This window comes from Pan troglodytes, chromosome 4 (assembly GCF_028858775.2).
Source record: "Pan troglodytes isolate AG18354 chromosome 4, NHGRI_mPanTro3-v2.0_pri, whole genome shotgun sequence".
Classification (NCBI taxonomy): Eukaryota; Metazoa; Chordata; class Mammalia; order Primates; family Hominidae; genus Pan; species Pan troglodytes.
The window spans coordinates 56111301-56136633 of NC_072402.2; the positions used below are offsets into that span (position 1 = coordinate 56111301).

The 25333-nt window shown below is 38.5% G+C and overlaps 1 protein-coding gene across 1 annotated transcript; it reads right to left on the reverse strand.

Annotated features, from left to right (window-relative positions):
* Window positions 1-24095: 24095 nt before the first annotated feature.
* GAPT (GRB2 binding adaptor protein, transmembrane) lies at window positions 24096-24762 on the reverse strand. The gene has a single exon (XM_063811229.1). The coding sequence runs from the start codon at window positions 24658-24660 to the stop codon at window positions 24187-24189; it is 474 nt and encodes a 157-aa protein (XP_063667299.1). The 5' UTR covers window positions 24661-24762; the 3' UTR covers window positions 24096-24186.
* Window positions 24763-25333: the final 571 nt, after the last annotated feature.

Below are 25333 nucleotides of genomic sequence, written 5' to 3' on the forward strand. Positions count from 1 at the left end.
TTTCAAGGGGAATGCTTCCAACTTTTGCCCATTCAGTAGGATAATGACTGTGGGTTTGTCATACATGGCTCTTATTATTTTGAAGTATGTTCCTTCAATATTTAGTTTACTGAGAGTTTTTAACATGAAGGGATGTTCAATTTTATTGAAGGCTTTTTCTGCATCTATTAAGATAATCATGTGGTTTTTGTCTTTAGTTCTGTTTATGTGATGAATCACATTTGTTGATTTGTGTTTGTTGAACCAACCTTGCATCCCAGGAATAAAGCCAGCTTCATCATGGAGGATAAGGTTTTTGATGTGCTGCTGGATTCGGTTTACCAGTATTTTATTGAGGATTTTTGCATTGATGTTCATCATGGATATTGGCCTGAAGTTTTTTTTGTTGTTGTTGTATCTCTGCCAAGTTTTGGTATCAGGATGATGCTGGCCTCATTAAATGAGTTAGGGAAGAGTCCCTCCTTTTCACCTTTTTGAAATAGTTTCAGTAGTAATGGTGCCAGCTCTTCTTTGTACTTCTGGTAGAATTCAGCTGTAAATCCATCTGGTCCTAGGCTTTTTTTTTTGGATCAGTAGGCTATTTATTACTGCCTCAATTTCAGAACTCATTTATATAGTTTATTAAGGACTCAATTTGGTTTATTTAAGGACTCAATTTCTTTCTAGTTCAGTCTTGGGTGAGTGAACATGTCCAGGAATTACCCATTTCTTCTAGATTTTTTAGTTTATGTGCATAGAGGTATTTATAGTATTCTCTAATGGTTGTTTGTATTTCTGTTGGGAAAGTGGTGATATCCCCCTTACCATTTCTGATCATGTCTATTTGATTCTTCTTTCTTTTCTTCTTTATTAGTCTAGCTAGCAGTCTATTTTATTAATTTTTTCAAAAAATCAGCTCCTGGATTCATTGATTTTTTGAAGGGATTTTTGTGTCTCTATCTCCTTCAGTTCAACTCTGATCTTGGTTATTTCTTGTCTTCTGATAGCTTTGGGGTTTGTTTGCTCTTGGTCCTCTAGTTCTCTTAGACATGGTGTTAGGTTGTTATCTTGAGATCTTTCTAAGTTTTTGACATGGGCATTTAGTGCTATAAATTTCTCTCTTAACACCACTTTCCCTGCATCCCAGAGATTCTGGTGAATTGTCTCTTTGTTCTCATTAGTTTCAAAGAACCTTTTGATTTCTTAATTAATTTTATTGGTTGTTTAATTTCCATGTAGTTGTATGGTTTTGGGTGATTTTCTTAATCTTGAGTTCCAATTTGATTGCACTATGGTCTGAGAGACTGTTATAATTTCAGTTGCTTTGCATTTGCTGAGGAGTGTTTTACTTTTAATTATGTGATCAATTTTTGAGTAAGTGCCATGTGATGCCAAGAAGAATGTATATTCTGTTGCTTTGGGGTGAAGAGTTCTGTAGACATCTATCAGTTCCGCTTGATCTAGAGCTGAGTTTAAGTCCTAAATTACTTTGTTAATCTTCTGTCCTTATGATCTGTCTAATATTGTCAGTGGGGTGTTAAAGTCTCTCACTATTATTGTGTTGCAGTCTAAGTCTCTGTGCAGGTCTCTAAGAACTTGTTTTATGAATCTGGGTGCATATATATTTATGATAGTTAGTGCTTGTTGTTGAATTGAAACTTTTTCAATTATGTAATGCCCTTCTTTTTCTTTTTTGATCTTCATTGGTTTAAAGTCTGTTTTGTCAGAAACCAGTTTTGCAACCACTGCTTTTTCTTGTTTGCCATTTGCTTGGTAAATTTTTCTCCACCCATTTATTTGGAGCCTATGTGTGTCTTTGCATGTGAGATGTGTCTCTTGAACACAGCATACCAATGGGTCTTGGCTCCTTATCCAGCCTGCCATTCAGTGTCATTTTATTGGGGCATTTAGACCATTGACTTTTAAGATTAGTATTGTTATGTGTGAATTTGATCCTGTCATCATGATGCTAGCTGGTTATTTTGCAGACTTGTTTATGTGGTTGCTTTAGAGTGTCACTGATCTGTATACATAAGTGTGTTTTTGTAGTGGCTGATAATGATTTGATTTTTCCTTCCTGTATTTGGTGCTTCCTTCAGGAGCTCTTGCAAGTCAGGTTTGGTGATGACTTCCCTCAGCACTCACTTGTGTGAAAAGGATCTTATTTCTTCTTTGTTTTGAAGCTTAGTTTGGCTGGACATGAAATTATTGGTTGGAAATCCTTTTCTTTAAGAATGTTGAATATTGGTCCCCAATCTCTTCTGGCTTGTATGGTTTCTGCTGAGAGGTCCACTGTTAGTCAGATGGGTTTCCCTTTGTGGGTGACCTGGCCTTTTTCTGTGGCTTCCCTTAACATTTTTTCTTTCATTTTGACCTTTGAGAATCAGATGATTATGTGTCTTGGGGTTGGTCTTCTCATGGAGTATCTTACTAGGGTTCTCTGGATTTCCTAAATTTGAATGTTGGTCTTTCTTGCTAGTTTGGGGAAGTTTTCCTGGATGATATCCTAAAGTATGTTTTCCAACTTGGTTCTGTTCTCCCCATCTCTTTCAGGTACCCCAATCAGACCAATATACAGATTTGGTCTTTTTTCATAATCCCACATTTCTCAGAGGTTTTGTTCATTGATTTTTATTCTTTTTTCTCTATTCTTGTCTGCCTGTCTTATTTCAGAAAGACAGTCTTTAAGCTCTGAGATTCTTTCCTCTGCTAGATCTATTCTGCTATTGATACTTGTGATTGCATTGTAAAGTTCTTGTGTTGTGCTTTGAGCTCCATCAGGTCAGTTATGTTCTTCTCTAAACTAGCTATTATGGTTTTCAGCTCCTGTATTGTTTTATCATGATTCTTAGCTTCTTTCCCTTGGGTTACAACATGCTCCTTTAGCTCAGCAAAATTCCTTATTACCACCCACTGAAGCCTACTTTTGTCAATTCAGCCATCTCAGCCTCAGCCCAGTTCTGTGCCCTTGCTGGGGAGGTGTTGTGGTCATTTGGTGGAGAAAAGGCACTCTGGTTGTTTGAGTTTTCAGTGTTTTTGTTTTGATGTCTTCTCATCATCATGGGCTTATCCACTTTTAATCTTTGATGTTGCTGACTTTTGAATGGGGTTTTTGTGAGGTCTTTGTTGTTGTTGTTGTTTTCTTTTTTTGTTTGTTTTTCTTTTAACAGTAAGGTCACTGACTGTTAGCAACCATAGGGCTGCCATGGTTTGCTGGAGGTTCCACTTCAGACCCTAGTTGCCTTGGGTTTTCTGATACCTGGAGCTATCACCAGTGAAGCCTGAGAAACAGCAAAGATCATAGCCACCTGTTTCCTCTGGAAGCTCCATCCCAGGGGGGTAACTGACCTGTTGTTGGCTGGAACTCTCCTGTAGATGTCTGGAAACTCCTGTTTGGGAGGTCTCACCCAATCGGGAGGAACGGAGGAGGGACCCTCTTACAGAAGCAGTCTGGCTGCTTTCAGTAGAGCAGGTGTGCTGCACTGGGGGGACCCTTCCTCATCGAGACCACCTGGACTCTCCAGAGTCAGCAAGTTGGAACAGTTGAGTTGACTGAACTGCAGAGATGGTGGCTGCCTCTCCCACTGGGAGCTCAGTTCCAGGAGAGATCACAGTTCTGTCCATAAAAGCCTGACTAGTAACTGAAGGCCCCACCACAGGGAGGCCCCTCCCAATGGGGAGGAATGGATTGGGGTCCTGCTTAAAGAAGCAGGTGGAGCATAATCTGGCAAAGCAGGTGTGCTGCATTGTGGGGGACTCCTCCTCATCTGGACTACCTGGACTCTCCAGAGCCAGCAGGCTGTAATGCTGAGTCCACTGAACCACAGAAATGGTGGCCACCCCCCTCCCCGGGAACTCCCTCCCATTTCAGGCAGACTCAGCCTTTTGCCATTATCTGATTGGAAGTCCAAGCCGGTGGGTCTTAACTTGAGGTGCTGTGGAAGTGGGCCACAGAACAATGCTACTTGGCTCCCTGGATTCAGCCACCTTCCTAGGGGAAGGTACAGATGAATCTGCCACCTTGCTGGGAATCCGAGGCCAGAGTATGTAAAACTCCTGGGTCTCTGTGTGTGCCTGAGTAGATGCTCTGCCAAAACTCCACACAGCTCTGTGTATCGGACCCAAGGCCCTGGTGGTGTGGGCTCAGGAGGAGATCTCCTCATCCATTGGTTGCAAAGATCTGTGGGAGAAGCGTGGTTTCCCAGGCAAGGTCACACAATCATTTACCACTACCCTTGGCTGGGAGGGCTTCCTTTGGCTCTGTGCTGCTTCCAGGTAAACCGTTGCCCTACACTGCTTTTCTTTATTCTCCTTGGATTCAGTTGATTGCCTAGTCAGTCCCAATGCGAGAACCTGGATATTTCAGTTGAAGGTGATAAATTTACTCACCGCTTTCATTCCTCTCCATGATTGCTGCAGACCACAGCTGCTTCTGATTGACCATCTTGTAAATAAATCTTCTAAATAAATTTTAAATAAAAGGTGCAAAATTTTGGGAAAATAAAATTTAAAAAATTGATCATTGCTCCCTAAAGAAATAATGTTTATGCCACATCACAACGTAACATCTTAGTGCTCTAGAGATTTTTTCATTAATTATCCACATGAGGCAGAAAGTGAAATATCATAGTCCATTAAATTGTGTGACAGTTCACAAGTGCATGTAATAATGTAAACTCTTCATATTTTTATTAAAAGAGTAACAATCTATGAGCTTCATCTTCTACTAATGTGATTTGCCACTAATGTGTGAGTTATGTTCTTTCTGGTGTCAAGAGCTGAAAGTGGGAATATGGAACAGGGCTAAAAGAAAAACTTCAGTATAAATTCTATTGTACCTTTTGAATTTTGAACCATATAAGTATATTATTGGGGGAACACACCCCCAATATTTCAATTTAGGTTCTTTCTATTTTCCATAAGTGTCAGCCAGTCTGAGAAATAAAGAGAAAGAGCACAAAGAGAGGAATTTTACAGCTGGGCCACCGGGGGTGACATCACATATTGGTAGGACTGTGATGCCCACTTGAGCTACAAAACCAGCAGGTTTTTATTAAAGATTTCAAAAGGGGAGGGGGTGTAAGAACAGGGAGTAGGTCACAAAGATCACATGCTTTAAAGGGCAAAATCAGAAACTCCTAAGGGTCTATGTTCAGCGGTGCATGTATTGTCTTGATAAACATCTTAAGAGAAAACAGGGTTTGAGAGCAGAGAACCGGTCTGACCAAAAATTTACCAGGCTGGAGTTTCCCAATCCTACTAAGCCTGAGGGTACTGCAGGAGACCAGGGTGTATTTCAGTCCTTATTTCAACTGCATAGGACAGACATTCCCAGAGCGGCTGTTTATAGACCTCCCTCTGGGAATGCAATTCTTTTCCCAGAGTATTAATATCAATATTCCTTGCTAGGAAAAGAATTTAGCAATATCTTCCCTACTTGCATGTCCATTTATAGGCTCTCTGCAAGAAGAAAAATATGGCTCTTTTTCCCGACCCCACAGGCAGTCAGACCTTATGGTTGTCTTCCCTTGTTCCCTAAAATCGCTGTTATTCCGTTCTTTTTAAAGGTGCACTGATTTCATATTGTTCAAACACACATATTTTACAATCAATTTGTACATTTAACGCAATTATCACAGGGTCCTGAGGTGACATACATTCTCAGTTTATGAAGATAACAGGATTAAGAGATTAAAGTAAGACAGGTGTAAGAAATTATAAAAGTATTATTTCAGAAGTGATAAATGTCCACGAAATCTTCACAATTTATGTTCCTCTGCTGCGGCTCCAACCGGTCCCTCTGTTCGGGGTCCCTGGCTTCCCACAATGATATGTAACAATTAAAATTTAAAATTTAATCTCTTAAAATGTCATTTTTTAGTCAATTGATGTATAATGATTCTTGTCATGTTACATAAGTGTTAGTTATTATTATGAAGTGAATGAAGTAGTCTGACCAATGGGGTACTGGCCTTGAAGAAAGTGACAGAATAGCCTAAACAGATACCTGGGGCAGAACATTCCAGGAAGAGGAAATAATTAGTTAAAAGGTCTGAAAGACACTATTCTTCAATATGTGAGGTCACTTTTAGAAATGAGATTATGGTGAGTTCCTTAAAAACGTTGTATCAGTTTGTTTACACACTGTTGATAAAGACATACCCCAAACTGGGAACAAAAAGAGGTTTAATTGGACTTAAACAGTTCCACATGGCTGGGGAAGCCTCAGAATCATGGCGAGAGGTGAAAGGCGCTTCTTACGTGGTGGTAGCAAGAGAAAAATGTGGAAGAAATAAAAGCAGAAACCCCTGATAAACCCATCAGATCTCGTGAGACTTATTCACAATCATGAGAATAGCATGAGAAAGACCAGCCCTCATGATTCAATTACCTACCCCTGGGTCTCTCCCACAACATGTGGGAATTCTGAGAGATACAATTCAAGTTGAGATTTGGGCAGGGACACAGCCAAACCATATCAAATGTCCATTAAAAGTCAGTGTCATGCAGATTGCCACCCAAGTATCCAATAGGATGATTTTATAACATTGCAAAGTAATGTAAAGTAAGTACTTTTGCTTTATTCTCTAAGTCCTTTCATCACTTGATTTCTCAAACTCAACTTCCAGTCAAGTGGCACCAATTGTCATTTTTAAAATGCCTGAAAGAATACTGTATAGCTGTGTACCATTAGTGTGCTGTCACTTTTTAAAAAATTATATCACACCAAGGAAATAGAAACATAATACAAAAGCACAATTTTTTTACTGTTTTCACCTTAATTTTAAAAATTAATCTTTTAAATAGCAACAAATGTAATTATTTTAAAAGCAGAACTCTTTCACAAATTGAAAATCCAAACTTCTTTTTTTGGCTACATAATCTATATTGCTCTCCAACTGAGTTTTTCAGTTGTTATTATGCTCTAATCATTAGCCATTTAATCTTCTTTTGAAACAAATGCATCTTATTTTTCTATCTCAATACGTACAATCAAGCATACTTGAACAACCTATATAGCTGCTTATTAGGTTTAACTTTGTCACATTTTATTATCAGAGATAGTTGGGTTGGAAAAATACAACTTATTTTCTATGCAAATGTTTAATGGTGGAAGCTAAGCAGATATGATGACCTAGAAAAATGAAAAAGAGAACATAAATTTATAAAATAAGCAAACTGGTGTTTTACTTGTATTGGTAAACAGATTGGGAATGGAGGAGACCATTATTTTTCTAATAATTTTTACTAGCCTTCTCTACTTGTTTTTAAAGGTTTACTCTTTAACAGCATCTCTCCTATTTATTTAAACTTTTCCTTACTTATTTCCAGTACATACTTAGAAGGATTTCTATTTCTCACAAGTAGACATGACTATGCAGGTAGATAATGATGAAAATAAAAACCAGTGTGTGTGTGTCCTCCGTCTTGCTCTTTGTTGATGGATACCTGGAGGGAGGTGAGAAGGGAGGCAAGGGAAGTGGATTCTTAAGGCAGGACATGTGGCTGCTACATTGTGTCTATTATCTCTTGGCTCTACAATCATTTTTCTATGTCTTCTCTACCACTGGAGATGGGAGCCTACAAACTGTGTTTCTCAAACTCCTTTGACAGTGGGCTTTTTATTAGATTAGAAGGTGGGATGAAGCAAGAAACCATTAGTTCTGCTTTGTTGGAATTCCCTGTGGTGATGGCAGCAATAGTGGTGGCTGGTGCCTGTCAGTTCTTGGGTTCCTGCTCATGCAGCTTGCCTTTATGAGCTTGTCTCAGGATCATGGTAACTGTGGACGCTGATCATGTCCACTTTGCTTGAGCTCTCCTTGCTGCTGTATAGAAGAGAATAGATTTTTTTCAGTTCCTGATCTTTTGAATAAACTCGCCTTCTCCTTTTAGTTCCATCAATTCTCCAACACCTTAGTAACCAATTCCTTTATCAAATTCCCTGTATTTAAATTGCCTATATTCACTTTCATGTACATCTTCTACAAAAAGACTAAGAAAAAAGGTGCATTAACATTTATTTTGCCAGCTTCCCACATCTTCTTCTTGAATCTCTTTCCCACTTTTAGTGTTCTCCAAACCTCAAAACTCCCTCTGATCTCCAGCTAACCAGAATTTATTATCATACACCTTCTTTGCTCATGATGCCTTGATGGGAGTCCATAGTTCCGATGCTCATATTATCTTTCATATCAAAAGATGTATATCTTAGGGTGAGGCATGAGGATCTCTTGAACCCAGGAGGCGGAGGCTGCAGTGAGCCGAGATGGTGCCACTGCACTCCAGTCTGGGCAACAGAGCGAGACTGCGTCAAAAGAAAAAAAAAGATGTGTATCTTTTACTTAATTTTTCCAGAAAGTTCCAAGGTAATAAAGTTTTGTGTTGTATCCCAAACTCAGCTCAACATGAATTTCTTCCTGTAGACATGTTTTACTCTTCAGACAGCAATAGATTTCCTCATCTTTGCTCATGAAGCTATGAGTTTGCACTTCTACTAACAATATCATTTATTACATTGTACTAAAAGCGTTGGTTTATTTATATGATATTTGCAGTCATCTATGAGTTATTTGAGATTATCTTTGTGTGACTATGGCCTAGAATGGTTCCTGGCATATGCACACTTGTATGCATGTTGTACTAGAATGCTATTGGGCTCCAATAGTTTACAGGCTTAACAGTGCAAATCAGATGATGGGTGGCAATATTAGTATATGATATAAGGTTGAGTAGACTGTAAACCCTCAAGAATAGAGACTTGCCCTTCACCTGTCTGTATTCTTAGCTTAATACTGTGCTGAGGAATTGAAAGGGTGAATGGTGTGAATTAGGCAGACATAATGACTAGAGTCAGGGATTTAAAAAAAAAAATCCCTGGCAAGAATTTCAAAGCAGTATGAGGACATTTGGCTAAATCCTTTAATAGTATATTTTTACCCCGAATTATCTAATCTTGTATAGTATTCTCGCCTTGAACTAAGACCAGACTCCCAGAAACCCTGCACTAAGCTACCATTTTTCTTAGAAAAAAAGCAGTTGTTTCTCAAATGGTTGATACTGCTTGTCCAAATCCTTGTAACTTACCTGAAACATTAACTCTTCAAAGTAATAGGTTGTGAATAATACTTAAAAAGCACATTGTATGAGGATATGTACATTTAAATAAAGAAATACTGGAGACTCCTGGCAGTGGAGAAAACCTCTGTAATGGCATGAGTGTCAGACTCTGTGATAGGCAGTAGGGATCGGTAAGTGGGACTTTTGACACCCTAAATTACCTAGACTCAGCCAACAACCTCTTCTGCCAATCTTATTCATAGGCAAGCACACACACTCACAGTAGCAAGTCAGCAAAGGGGAAAATAGATTATCACCAGTTGTGATAATTGAAAAAAGTCTCATGCCATCATGTTGTGACCCAAATAAAGGCAGATACAATTTCTTTTAATTGCTATTTCAATAGCTTTTGGGATACAAGTGTTTTATGTTATGTAGATGAATTATATAGTGGTGAATTCTGAGATTTTAGTGCACTTGTCACCAGAGTAGTGTACTTAGTACCTAATGTATAGTTTTTTTAATCCCCATCCTCCTCCCCACTCTCCTGCTTCTAAGTCCCTAAAATCCACTATACCACTCTGTATGCCTCTGTGTACTCATAGCTTAGCTCCCACTTATAAGTGAGAGCATACAGTTTTTGTTTTTTTACTCCTGTGTTACTTCACTTAGAATAATGGCCTCCAGCTCCATTCAAGTTGCTGCAAAAGACATTATTTTATTCCTTCTTATGGCTGAGTAGCATTCCATGGTGTATAGGTACCACATTTTCTTTATCCACTCAGTAGTCTATGGGCACTTAGGTTGGTTCCACATCTTTGCAATTGTGAATTATGCTGCTATAAACATACATGTGCAAGTGTCTTTTTCATGTAATGACTTATTTTCCTCTGGGTAGGTACTTAGTGGTGGGATTGCTGGATCAAATGGTAGATCTACTTTTAGTTTTTAAAAGAATCTCCATACTGTTTTCCATAGAGTTTGTACTAATTTATATTCCCACAGGCAGTGTATAAGTGTTCCCCTTTTTCCACATCCATGCCAACATCTCTTGTTTTTTGACTTTTTCATAATAGCCATTCTTGCAGGAGTATGATGGTATCTCATTGTGGTTTTAATTTGCACTCCCCTGATGATTAGTGATGTTGAACATTTTTAAGTGTTTGTTGGCAATTTGTATGTCTTCTTTTGAGAAGTGTCTATTCATGTCCTTTGTCCACTTTTTGAGGGGATTATTTGTTTTCTTTCTTGCTGATTTGTTTGAATTCCTTGTAGATTCTGTATACTAGTCCTTTGTCAGATGCATAGTTTGCAAATATTTTATCCCATTCTGTGGGTTGGCAGATACAATTTTTAAGGTTATTTTCTCTTTACTTATTCTTTCTGCATCCATCAAGAGAAATTCTCAAGGCACTCAGTAATGCTCCAAGAAGAGAAGCTCACATAATGTAACGGCCAAGGAGAGGCAGCAAGGCACACAAAAAGCTGATGACTTTTGAGTACAAATATAGACCTAACTGTGAATATTTTTGATATAGTTTGTGTTGGAACTCATAAAATAATATGTGACAATTTTCAGAAAATGAGAGTTCATTGTTGTAACAGAATCAGGCCAAACATTTGAGTCAATGACCTAACAGTAGAATCAACAGAAACCTCAGAAACAATGAAGAATACGGTTTTGAGTTCAAATGCATATGATTTTCCTTTGACACATACCGAAACTAGGGATTTAGCTGATCTCTACTGTGCATAGGAACCCAACTGAAGTCCTCAGTGTTATTGGAGGAGCACCTATCTCATCAATCTCCAACCCAGCACCCCTTAACTTTGCTCTGGCATCAGCATCCTTACCCTTGATTTTTTTCCTGGAAAGGAATTTGGACAAGAGCTGCTTTGAAGGGACTGTTAACATGAGTAGTTATTTTGAATGTTTTTAAAATGAAAATAGTAAAAGTAGTTCTTTCTGTTTTTAATGTGAAAATGTATAAAGTCAATGTAATCATGTTGATGAGAAGCTCTGGTTGTGGGTTAAAATTACATAATTATAAAAAATGTTTGAAATATATTACATATTAAAGTTCAGTTTGTAAGAAAACATTTTAAATGATCCATTTTCAAGGCATGATAAATCTAAGCACTGGCAGCCAGCCTGCAAATGTAACAAACCACATGGCTCATGCCCTTAGAAGGTCACAATAAATGAACAGAATGTAGAGGAGGGGTCAGCCCACAAAAGGGAAGAAAGTTTTGTTATTCGGAAGTTGAAATTGAAGCAGGGAAGGGGGATAATGAAACTTAGGCGACAGCTGGTAAGACTGTAACCCCATAGTACTTGACCAGTGAGGAACTGTGGGAGGGACTTGCGTGCTAAGAGATAAATTACCTGTTGTAATTGCCCAGGTGTGCATGTCTTCCAGACAACTGATCTTGCCAGAACATTATTAAAAGTCTCACCTTCACTGTTCTTCATGCCTCTAAGTCCATTCTTTGGGTTTGGACAGGTGGGCATATTTCTCACAATTTTATTAAGCAAAATGTTTGAAAGCAAAGAATCTTTGAAGAATAAAATCATAAAAGGTAGTCGTTAGTGGTGAAAAGTCCAACAATAGGTAGGTAATATAACTGCGTCAAGTAATACAGGAAATTAATGTTTCAGATGCATCTCAGTTATGAATAACATTAATGTTTAAGGCATTTTCATATGTTATCTCATTCAATTTTTACAGTAACCTGGCAAGGTTCTTATTATTACCATTTCTTAGCTGTGGATTTCCAGGTTCAGAGAGGATAAATAATTTCACAAGGCCACATAGCTAATATCCGTCAGGAATGTGATTCAAATATAGGTCTGCTATATGTTATTCATTAATTTTTTGCACTCTGTTAACACTGCCTCAACATATTTAAGTTCACACCAGACAAGACCTTTAGAGAAAACTAGTCTTTATGAAATTTTCTCAACCAATATTTTTGTTTCTTTCAAATTATTATTAGTAGCAGTTTATAAACCCTTCAAAGCAATTTGAGATTTTGCCCTTTCTTTTAAATAAACAAGCCAACACAGGTGATAAAGTTCTATAACAATGGGCCTCCCCCATAGCAAGCAGTCACTAACTTTTGTTTTCTTTCTAGGTAAATTCTGTTTATATAACTAATACATTAATAATCCAGTTTAAATAGCCTGCCCTGACTGCTTGAATAAGTCAGGTTTAAATTCTTCAATTAAAAGCTTTCAAACCACCAGGTTTATTTTCTTCACAGCATTTACTTCTGCTTCTAATTATGCATTTATTTGTGTGATTTTTTAAATATATATTTTATCTAGGCTGTTGGCATGAGGTGTTCTTATTTACGTTTGAGCCCTCAGTCCCTATCACAATGTCTGACAGCAAATAGGTTCTCAATGAATATTTGTTAGGTGAGTGTATGGCTAGATACATGGGAAAAAATGGATATTTAGATTAAAAAAAGAAATCAGAAAATGAATAGGTTATTTGTACCGCTGTTTTGCAGAAGCCATCATAAATGAGCTGGGATTTAATCTGGACCTTGAAAAGGAGGCAAGAGTAAGACCTCAATATACATGTTGAAAATATACAATCTTTATTATGGTTTTCATTTTTTTCCACTAAGTGCAGCCAAGAAGATGCATTCTAAATTGAGCCTCAAAGCTTTCTTTTTAAACATATGTGGAAGAAGGTATTGCTATATTAAGCAATGCAGCTAATTAAAAGAGGAAATGAAAAATCGTTCTTAAATGAACCTCTCACTTCCCCTCTGGTTTCCTTTAACACTATGTATCTCTGAACTATAAAATGTTTTATTACAAATGACTTTTACTAGAAGGTTAAATTAAAACTGTATTTACCCTTTCTGTGCTTGCTTTCTTTCTTTTCTTTGTTCTTTTTTTTTTTTTTTCTTTTTTTAGAGAGAGACGGGGAGCCTCATTCTATCATCCAAGCTGGAGTGCAGTGGCATGATCACTGCTCACAGCAGCCTTAAACTCCTGGGCTCAAGCACTCCTCCCATCTCAGCCTCCCAAGTAGCTAGGACTACTGGCATACTTCATCATGCTTGGCTAAGTTTTTTATTTTTTGTAGAGCTATGCTCTCTCTATGTTGCCCAAATTGGTCTAGAACTCCTGGTCTCAAGTGACCCTCCTGCCTTGGCCTCTCAAAGTACTGGGATTACAGGCATGAGCCATGGTGCCCAGCTAATTTGTTTGTTTATGTAGAGAGAGGGTCTCTCTCTGTTACCCAGTCTGGTCTCAAACTCCTGGCCTCAAACAATCCTCCCTCGTCTGCCTCCCAAAGCACTGAGATTGCAGGTGTGAGGCACCTTGCCCAGCCCACATTTACTCTCTCTACAGACGTGCATGGTGCATTAGGAATGGAGGAAACAATTAAGTACATCTTGGTTAGAGCTAAGGTACATATTTGCTTGATTATTGTTTGGCTTACATAATGTCTGAAAAGATAATACAACTAGGGCAGCTGTTTTACTTGCTCAACATGCAAGACTCTTTGCACCACTGCCTTTCAGCAGGCCTCTTTCATAACTATATGTCCACTGCCTAGCCCTTGTAGATGTCTGAGTTTTTAATTTTTGAGAGAATGTTCTCTTTTGATTACAATCAAAGAGATTATATGACTCCATCAAAGCCTTCTTTATTTGTACATCTCTTCATTTGTCCTTTTCTAAATTTTCACCCTCCCATTCACTTTTCTTATCATCCTTCAAACTTGTGCTCTAAGCTTTAATGGCTGTTCTAGTAAATGAAACAGAAATTATTGCTTTGCTATAGCATTTTCATCATTTCATTTTAAAAGGAGACTCACCTGGGCATATCACAATATTTGCCTTGATTTTTGTCTGGAACAAAGAGACTGAAGATAGCTTTCAGACACTCTTCATGCCAGCTTGGAGAGGATATTTACTTTGTCACTAATTGTTCATTCAAATATGCTCTTCAATGTTCTTATTGCAATGCAGTTGTTATAAACATATTCGCACCCCTCCCTCTTCCCCTCACCAGGAATGTTCCTCTTCTGTTGGTTATGTTTTTCTCTTATCAGACAATTGAGTTTAAAGTGTATATAGTCTAGACAAATACTGCCAGATGAGACGAGATGACAAAGGAGTACATTTTAAGAAATAATGACCAGAAGAGGACATATTGTACACCACTCCACTCCTGATTGATTGCCTTCATTACATAGCTCCAGCAACACAAGAGCCACATGCACTAAGAAATCTGTATACTCTGCTCTCTTATGACTATCTTTACTTAACATTTGGAAAAATCAGCATCATTTCTAGGTGTAGGGAAGAAAACGTCCAGCTAAAATAAAGTAGATAAAAAACAAAGGTCCTAAGAAATGGGATTCAAAGGGATGCTATGAGGAAGACTTGAGTTTAAAAACAAAAAACAAACAAACAAAACAAAACAAACACATTTTGTATTTTTACAGTCAATAGAATAGCAGCAAGATGTACTGAAAATTACCTTGGAGCCAGGAGCCCTGAATTCTTCTTCTTTTTAAGTAATTACTCAGTAGCGGGACTGCTGTGTCAAATGGTAGTTCTATATTTATTTCCATACTGTTTCCCACAGAGATTGAATTAATTTACATTCCCACCAATAGTGTATCAGCATTCCTTTTTGCAGGAGCCCTGAATTCTGATCTGGGTTAGTCATTGATTCAGTGTGTGAACTTAGGAAAGTCACATAAACTTTCTGGCACTCAGTGTTATCATTTTCAAAATAAGAAAGTCAGTCTAGATGATTTCCAAGTTATTTTCTAGATTCAAAATTCCATGATGTGAAGACAAAAGATATTATCATCTACTAATAATACTATTTAAAAAAAAACTCAAGTAAGTCAATCCCATCAGAATGCCTGGGTTGAAATATTGCCTCTATTTCTTGTTCACTCCAAGATCTTTGGTCCAATTTTAACTTCTTTAAGTTCAAATCATCTCACCTGTAAAACGGGAGTATTAACAATATCTGCGAGATGAAATTGTTGGTGATTTAAGACAGATACTTCACATAAAGCCTAAATACGGTGCTGTTGCACAGAGGGCACTCCAATGCTAGGCATTTAAAGTGAACTACAGTCTTCTTGGAAATACCTAGGAAGAAAAACACCAAACATAAATTTGTATATTTTTAAATGAGTTTCATATCTCCTAATATGACATTTTAAAACTCATTTGTTAACAGATCAAACCTAGCTCATTGTATCCTCTTCTATGTCAGTCCAGTTTAGTCTAGGGTGGAGCTGGGGAAGTGAGCCTGAGGCAACAGCTAAACTCTGCCCTTTACTGAGCTGGGGAGTTCACCTCAGACCCAGGTAGCCATTGTCTCCGTCACTAACAAGAATTTAGAATACATGTGACAATGGATGATCCAACATCCATAATTTGCAGTCTTAACTATTCTCTAAAGCCAATCTGTCCTTTTAAAGGGAAAGCACTCCAGGACCACCGAGCTTTGGTTTCCATGGCAACAATGTGGGTCAATAGCTGCAGTCACACCTTCACCAGCCTTGATTGCATTTGGCAATTTACCATCTTCTGTGCTTCCTTTTGTTTGAGGCTCTCTCATTTGCTTAATTCCCTTCTCTATTGGGAGAATCTTAAAATGCAAAACTACAGGAGCTGAATTTAAATTAAAAGCTGCAGAGGCTTAAAGAAACACACCTCTGGAGAACACTATTTATCTGATAACTCATTGACATGTGCTTCTTGAAATCAAGTCTTACGTCCTCAACTTCAAAATCTTGCTTCCCATATTCGATTGCAGCTCGGAAATTCTTTGCTTCCAATGCCTTGTGGGTTTTTTTTGGAAAAATCAGCAGCATTTCTGCCTTCTCAGATCATATTCTGGTATCATGAATGTCACAATTACTAGGATAAACTCCAAATTCCTTAACTTCTTATTTAAAGCCCTGAATCACCTGAGCTTTTCTCACAGCTTACTGCCTTCCTCTTACCCTTCTTTTACACATGATGCTCAAGTGTTTACTTTCTTTCAGATTCTTGAACTCGCCCTGTGCTCTGGACCCTCACATGTTTTCCTCCCTTATTGGAGGACCATTCCCTCAGCCTCTACCTGGCTATCTCCTGCTTGTCCTTCATATATCAGTTTAGGTGTCACTTTCCATGGGAAAGCTTTCCTACACCCTGGCTTTGGTCTTTTGTTACACCATGTGCTTCCTTATTGTACCATTATTGTACCTCAGTAACCCCTGTAAATAGCATACCTCTTTTGTAGTTTGTGAACATTCTGAGTATTGGGGCAGTGTCCATTTCTCCACCCTTCACCCAACAACCCCACTCCTGAATCCCCAGTGCGCTCCTAGGCCTTACTACGTCATAGGCATTTGATAAATATTTGTTACATGACTGAAAGCACTTTTCCCTGCTAGATCATCTAAGCCATTTGCTGTAAGTCTCCTAATCTTGATATTCTGCAACCTCCTTTCCATCCCACTATGGGTGTTCACTAGAATGTGCTTTTCATTCAAGATATATTTGCAGTCTTCCTATTTTTTACTGATATCTTAGATATTCACTGATACTCAAAGTGAAAAAATTCCAAAATTCTTGGTCATTTTCTTTTTCATGACATATTCCATTGAACATCAATTTTTAGCTTCTGTTTAATACAACTATCCTAAGAAGATTTAAAAACAAGCAGTAAATGAAAGTGATGAATTCAATAAAATAAATGGCATTACTAAGCCATGCACCTGTAGTTGTCAAACAAGTCCTGTAGCCTGCTGCCTAGCAGGCCCTGGACCCCTTCTTGCTACTACATACACAGTAGTGCATTTTAGAGCTCCTCACTCAGAAGCCAGGGAACAGGAAAGACACACTGTTTTCCAAATGTGACACCACCTGGCTTCAGGGACTGGGAATCGCAGCCACACACTGTTTGAGTCAGGTATTGATGTTGAAGATGCCACTACTCAAGACAGCAGTCCCCTCTCGCCTGTGGTTTCACGTTCCTAAGTTTCAGTTTTCAGTGGTCAACAATGATCCATATGTATTAAATGGAAATTTTCAAATAAACAATTTAATAAGTTCTCAGTTGTGTGCTGCACTAAGTTGTGTGATGAAATCTTGCCTCATCTCACTTTGTCCTGCCTGGGATGTGAATCATTCCTGTGTCCAGCATCTCCATGCCATAGATGCTTCCTTTCTCTTTGTCACTGAGTGACAGGCTTGGTTATCAGATCGACTGTCACATTTCACAGTGTTGGTGTTCAATTCATCCTTATTTTACTTTAAAATCACCTAATGCACAAGAAGAGTGATGCTGGCAATTCGGATATGGCAAAGAGAAGCTGTAAAGTGCTTCCTTTCAGTGAAAGGTAAAAGTTCTTGACTTAAGGAAGAAAAAAGTTGTATCCTGAGTTAGCTAAAGTTGATGGTAAAAAGGATTTTCTATCCGTGAAGTTTTGAACAGAGTATTGTCGTAATTGTTCCATTTTATTATTGTTGTTAATTTCTTACTATGCCTAGTTTATAAATTAAACTTTATCATAGATACAAACATATAGAAAAAATATAGTGTATATACACATCCACTGGAGGTGCAGGAGCATTTTCCCCATTAATAAGGGAGACTACCATACTTGGTATACTGATACCACGATATTTTGAGGTTGATGTTTATGACACTTGAACATTTTGAATGGTTAAATTTTTAAAATTATTATTAAGTAACCTATGCAATGGATATCCTCCCTTTATCTCTGAGTCTTCTATTCCATCACAGTTCCATCTCTATTTCTGAGTGACACTCCAATCTTGACCCCAATCCATTAGTTTGGCCCATGTTGGATTTCAGATATCTGAAGGACATTAGGTAAAAATAAGTAGTAGATGCTGAGCTATATGGTTAAATGCTTCACAAAAATATTGGAGCAGAAGAGTTCAAATACAAATGTCTTGATCACCGAGGGAAAGAGGAATAGGAAAAGGAGCTGGGAACCAAGGAAAGATCATGAAGAACCACTCCACTGAAGTTTGTACAAGAGAAAAGCAAGCTTCAAAGGATGTTAAGTGGGGAAAAAGAGGGAGCAAGAGTACAATACCAGAAAGTGATCATGTAAGGTAAGCACTAAAAATTAAATATTAGATTTGTCACTCTCTGAATTTAAAGAAAAAGTTATTACGGCTTAGAATAGCAGTTTAACATGTGTCTGCTTGGGCTGCTATAACAAAAGACCATAGATTGGGTGCCTAAAACCATAGACATTTATTTATTACAGTTCTGGAGTCTGAGAAGTCCAAGGTCAAGGTGCTGGCTGATTTGTTTCTTGGTAAGAACCCACTTTCTGGCCTGCAGATGGCTGCTTTCTTGTTGTGTCCTCACATGGTGTGGGGAGGTGGGGGCAGGGGGTGGTGGAGGGAAGGGAGGAAGAGAGAGAGAGAGAAGGAGAGAGAGAGAAAGAGAGAGAACTCTGTTCTCTTATAAGAGCACTAATTCCGTCATGAGGGCTGCACCCTGATGACCTCATCTAAACCTAATTATTAATTCATCTCAAAGCCCCACCTCCAAATACCATCACATTGGGAAGTAAGGCTTCAACGTATGAATTTCAGAGAACACAAACGTCCAGCCTGTAACAATGTGGATACAGGCATCACTTCCCCTTTTTGATTTCTTTTAGCTCTCCTCCTTGGAGCCCAGTATCCCAATCTGCCCACAGGCCCCGGTCAAAGCAGTAACTGAGAGGTTGTAAAGCAAGGCTTTCAATGGGCTTATCAGGGATCCAATTGTTGTGGAGATCTACAATAGGGTGAGAAGTGAAGTATAAAGCAAATTGCAGTAAAATGTTTCATGTTGGAGGCTGAAAGCAAGGTCAAGACATCAGGTGCTCATTGTTGCTGGATGCTGGCCAGTCTTGGACTGGCTGTAAGTCATGGAATGTGAACACACCTAAGTGTGTCTGTAACAAAGTCATACTCAGTATATTCGATGCTACTGTCTCTTTTCCCCCACACCCAACATCCTTCCTTTTAAATTGTTTGCATGTGGTTCCTTTTTTAAATAGTATAACCCAAATGAGAAACTGCTGCTTTCAACTGATGCAGACAGACTTTATCATCTTTATTTCTTGTGCACAAGCTTTACTTTTGAGATTTTGAGAAGGCAAAGAAATGCTGTAATAAAGAATGCAGATAAGAGATAGGAATTTGAAGGCAAGAGAAAGATAGAGTTAGAAAAAAAGAGAAGAAAGAGGAGGAGGAAGCATATTGATGAAGGAGGAGAAATGAGAGAGGGAGGGAGAGAAGACAGGATAGGAGAGGGGGTGAAGAATGGAGGGTATGTATAGTAAAAAGAGAAACTTGAATGATGTATTTCTTTATTCCCCTCAGCAATTGATGAAGAACTTATAATTAATTTTAAAAGGAAGTCAAGGTAAGAATTAGGTAAAGAACCATTGACTAAACACTTCTTTTACTATCTTTTCTGGTCAAAGAGAGTAAACAAACGTCAAATATTCACTACATCTCTTGTTAAATAAAATTTATGCGAGTCCATTGATTAGATTAGTGAGCTTCTGCACTAGATTCCAACAGACCAAATGTAAATGGAGTCACTCAGGGCAAAGCTCCATCCCACCAAACTGAAACTTGTTTATCTGACTTTCTGAGACATCAGAAGAGAGATAATAGCCAAATCCCCAAATAGACCAGTTTTAGCCTGAATGATAAGGAAGTCCCCTGTGCTTCAGTAATTGCAAGAAAAGTAACCTAAAGTAACCTGATGTTAACCAATCCTCTTTTTGTATTATACTGTTTCATCATCCTTGCTTAAGTTGCCTTATGAAAATGGACTCTTCTGCCAAGCCCAATGGAGTACCCGTTTAAACCTTTAAATGGGATGCTGCCAGATTTATGAATTGCTGATAAAACTAGCTCAATCTTTAAACTTAATCTATTGAAATTTCATCTTTTGACACTTTGGATAATCAATTATAATGGACAAATGTCAATACATCACATATTTTACAACGCAAACCACCATTCTTAGAGATCATAGGAGTTTACTTCTTTTACATTTAAGCTTTTACATTTACATTAGACTGGAGTGGCTGTAGTGCAGATAAACACATTGACAATGCTGCCCATTCTTCAAGAAAATGGCACAGGACTTACTGATGAACTCAGTGTGTGTGTTTGGTAGGGAAGGGGTAAGACTGGGAGTGTGGGAAAGAGAAGAGTATACAGGGATACTTGCAAAGTGCTTTACAGAGATGAGGAAGACTTACAGAAGGAACAGGTTTGGAGGCTGTATTAAGAACGAGTTGAGCTGTCAATGATAGAAAACTACACTCCATGGGCTTAGACACTGATAGTCCATTCATTTCACGTAACAAGGAGCCTGCAGTTAGGCTTTTGATGGCTAATATCAGCTCAATGATGCCATATAGAGATCTCCTAACTGGCCACTCTTTCTCAGCCACCTATACCAGAGTCTCCTCATTAATTTATCCTCAAAATACTACAATTTCTGGAAAACTTCTAGATTCCTCCCTTTCCTCCTTTCTTGATTCCCGACTCTGTGCTCCCCCTGGTGTCTTCCCAGGAGATGGCATCCATTCTTATTCCTGTAAATACCACCTAAATGCTCATGACTATCAAATTTACATCTCCAGCCAGGACCTCTCCTCTAAAATCCAAATGTGCACATACAACGGCAAACTGGATATTTCTACTTGGGTCTCAGGACATATTTCAGGAAATGTCAAAATAAATATGTTCAAAACTGAGTTTTGCCCTTGTCGCAAGAATTAGAGGTTGACTGGGTCACATTCTATTTTCAACTCCACTTTTCTTTTTCTGCCCACTCTATGAGGTTACCAAAGGTAAAAATTCAATTGTCCATGCACTCCTACACCAGATGGTGTCTGTGTGACACAATTCTGAGCAATGAGATAAATAGATATCTCCTGGTTCTGCTCTTTCCCCTCATTTCTTCTTCATGGCTGAAGCATGAATAGAAGGCTTAAAGATTCAGCAGCTGTATGGTGGCCATGAGGCAATAGAGATGAAGATAAAAGTTGAAACACTAAGGGTGGCAGAGAGGAAATAGAGAAAGAGCCTGGGTCTTTCTATATGGTATCATTGAGCTGATGTTAGCCATCAAATGCCTAACTGTAGCCTCCTTGTTAGGTGAAATAAATGGAACTATCAGTGTCCAAGCCCCTGGAGTGTGGTTTTCTGTCATTAGCAGCCCAACTCATTCCTAACTGATGTGGCCTCCAAGCCTCTTTCTTCTTTAAGTCTTCCTTATCTCTGTAAAGTACTTTGCAATTATCCCTGTAGACTCTTCTCTTTCCCACACTCCAGTCTTGCCCCTCCCCTATCAAGCACACACACTGAGTCCATCAGTAAGTCCTGTGCCATCTCCTTGAAGGACAGGCAGCACTGTCAATGTCTTTATTTGCACTGCAGCCACTCTAGTCTAACTTAAATGTAGAAGCTTCTTAGCTATCCTACCCACTTCCATTTTGGCCTCTTTCCAGTCACTTCTCAACCCAGTAAATCTTTTAAAAATGCTAGTGTCATCATCACGTCTCTGCTTAAAACCCTTTACTGATTCCCGTTGCACCTATAATAGAGTCAAAGCCACGTACTAAGACTTATGAGAAGCTCGTGGTCTCCCATTCCCTCCTTCACCAACGCAGCAGGTGTCACTCCAACCCTTCCTCAGGAAACTCCAGCCACAATGGCTTCCTAGAGCACCATAAATTCTCTTAGGCCCCAGATTCTTTTCACGGGTGGGTCCCATTCTTACTCTCTGCCCATCACATTTATTATAGCTTCCTTCTGCCTTCAAGTCTCAGCTTAAATGGTCTCCAGCGAGGCCTCCTTTGACCACCCTATTAAAATTAAAACAGTCTCTCCTACCCAACCCCATTGGTTTCAAAAACGGAAAGAATTTTTTATAAAGCACCTACTACCATTTTGATATGTATCATTCTGGGTCCACTTAGAAAACAGAAACCATATCAATTTGTTTTAACAGAGAGAATTTAATATAGATAATTGGCTAAACAGGCATTGGCAGGATGGAAAAACAAAAAAGGGGACACAGGTACCACAGAGATAGTAACTGTAACAATCTTGGCTGAGAGTTACCAGACCTCAGAGGAGGAGCCCTGCCAGGCTGGGACGCAGAACTCTGAGGGTGCCACTTGTCTCCTGCACCACTTCAGGAGGTTGAAGGAGAGTCTGGCTGTCAGAGTCTAAGGGAGGGTGCCACCTGACTGGTGCTGGTGCTTCTGACAGGTTGCAGAGAAGCTGGTCCTGGGAATGATGGAAGAAACTAGAAAGCTGCAAACAACCAGTGATGCTGGAGTAAACCACATGGCAATAAATTCCTGCGGGGGCAACAGAAAGAATAGGCAGGAGCAATTCCCTGTTGCTTCCTACTGCCTTTCGGGCTTCCTTAGTGCCCCCTATTGGTAGAGAATAGAATGGATCCACCTGGCAAAAGAAATGTTTGCAGAGGCCCAGGTCAAGCAATTCAGAGGAGCAAATAAAAGAGTGGATTTAGAGATGAGCTATCATAGCTTCATGAGCAGCATCGTATTCATTTGTTTACTATGTTTTCTTTCCTACTAGACTGTATGTGTTCAGGATCCATGTCTCTCTTTTTAATTTTGTAACCCCTCCACCAACCCATGTCCCTCAGGTGCACAGCACAATAGCAAGTAGATAGAAGACACAACAAATATTCCTTGTATGGATGAATAACAGATGAATTTATTAGATTTTTTTCTCAAAACTACTCAGCAAAATGTACAATTCAATTCTCGTCAGTAAAACATGAGGCATTTAGTGCCTTATGTGATGTTCTAGGCATTTGGGCTAAAAATGCCTAGAACATCACATGAGGCAGTTTCTTTTCATTTAGGTGGGAATTTAAGACATTTTCATATGAAGCTAGGTAATGAAATGCTGTGGCAACATTCATATGTTTAAATGTCCTAAGAATTGAAGAGGCATCAAAGCTTATATCAGAAAATAAAAAGGTAAATGCGGGTTTGGAGTGATTCAGGAGACGTGTGGAAGAACTTATGATCTGAAGCAGGCTTGAGAGAAGAGGCAGAAAAGCAAAGCTGTGAAGGAAGGATAAGTTTGGCAGGTTTTAAGATGATTCTGCTGAAGGCAAAGAAATGAGAGATAGTAAGAGAAGTCACTGGAAAAGTGAATTGGAACCAACTGTGGAAAACCATAAATTTTGGAGTTCAAATTATGGGTATTATGTCTTTTGCAAAGAGGGGGCATTAAAACGTTTTAAGCAAAAGAAATGATGTGGCTGTTAGGAATATTTTCTGAAGATAAATCTGGCAACACCATCGGTAATTGATTGAGTGGGTAGAAACTAGAAGCAGGAGGAACAGTTAGGAGCCTATGACAATAATTCTGAGCCAGATAAAGATAATGGTAGAAATAAAGGAAAGAGATAAGGGGTAATATTTAGAAGGAAGAATCAATATCACATAATACAGATTTAGTCTGGTGCAAGGAGGGTGGAGAAGATATCTAGAATTAATCCACAGCGATACACATAGGATTCAGAAAGGTGGAGATAGAGCAGAGACCATCCACTTATCAGAACTTGATTAAGAATGGCATCAGTACAATAAAAATCACAGTGAATTATTTTTAATATTTTAATTTTAATTTTATGTTCAGGGGTACATGTGCAGGTTTGTTATGTAGGAACACTTGTGACATGGGGGTTTGGTGTACAGATTATTTCATCATGTGTGTACTAAGCATAGTACCTGATAGTTTTTTTTTCCCTGAACCTCTCCCTCCTTCTGCTGTCCTCCCTCAAGTAGGCCCCAGTGTCTGTTGTTCCTCTCTTTCTCTCCATGTGTTCTTATTATTTAGCTCCCACTTTTAAGTGAGAATATGTGGTATTTGATTTTCTGTTCCCATGTTAGTTTTGTTCTTTTTTTACGGCTGCATAATATTCTATGGTATATGTGTACCACATTTTCTTTATCCAGTCTACAGTTGATCAACATTTAGTTTGATTCCATGTCTTTGCTGTTGAAAAATTACAGTGAATATTTATCATCCAATAACAAAAGTCAATATTTTAAAAAGCTAATATGAATCTGGAAGAATGTATATATCTTCATCTTGAGGAACTTCAGAAGGACGAGGCTTCTGGAAGTTATAATAGTCAGAAGATGTCTCATTTCCATAGATATGCTCCTCGAAATTAGACTGCCCTGTGTTTTCATATAATTCCTTATCGGTTTTTCCTTTAGCTTTGGGAGGACCTGCTTCCACATTTTCATAGTTGTCGTGTGTGTTATTTCCCCTGACAGCAGATTTGTGGTCTTGGGTTTCAACTGAGATTTCATGCCTTAAGCCAATGATGCGGGGGCTCAAGAATGTTTTAGTACAGACTTTTCTCCTGCTGCTTCTCCTTTGCAAAAACCTCGGTAAGGTAAATCGTGTGGCAACACGGTGTTTCCAGTGCCAAACACACCCAATTCCACAAACCACTAAGAGTAAAAGAAGCGAAATTCCTACAGAAATGGCCGCTAAATTATTTCCACAGCTTTTCGACATTTCTGTACAAACAGTGCTGTTTAGTGGTTTGGTGTTACCCTTAATGAATTCACAGTGTAATTCTTTGTAGCCTAGTATTATTCAAAAATGAGTTTGGAAGCTCTTTTAGGCATTTTCCTTTTCAGATCTGGAAGAACATTATCTGGTAAAGTCCTGATGCAATTAGAGGAGAGAGTGTATAAACTTATTTCTGGAAGATGACTCTCTTCGTGTGTGATGCTCTTCACATTACAGCCATTAATGTATAATTGTACTGTATTGGGGGATTTTATTCCATTCCACTTCCTTTTCTGTTAACGAATCACAAAATGAAGCAGAAATGAGTGGAAGATGACAGCAGAGTAGAAAACTCAAGAAAAAGAAGGTTGAATGATCTGCCATCCAGAAACCTGCTATAAATTAAAAATATGTTAATTGCATACTTATTATGTAACATAGAAAAATTACTGATTTTCACCAATGCATTAAACACCAGCATATAGTGAGCTTCCGCTTTTAATATAAAATATACTACCTGTTGTGATGAAAGGAAAAAGAGTTAGAAAAATCCTGTCCCTGCCCAACCCTGAGTGGTTTTATCACTTAGATCTCCACATAGTTTTTGACAATTAGGATAACAATTTTTAAGTGAAAGATAATGTTCTGAGCACAATAGAAAAAAATGGGACATGTA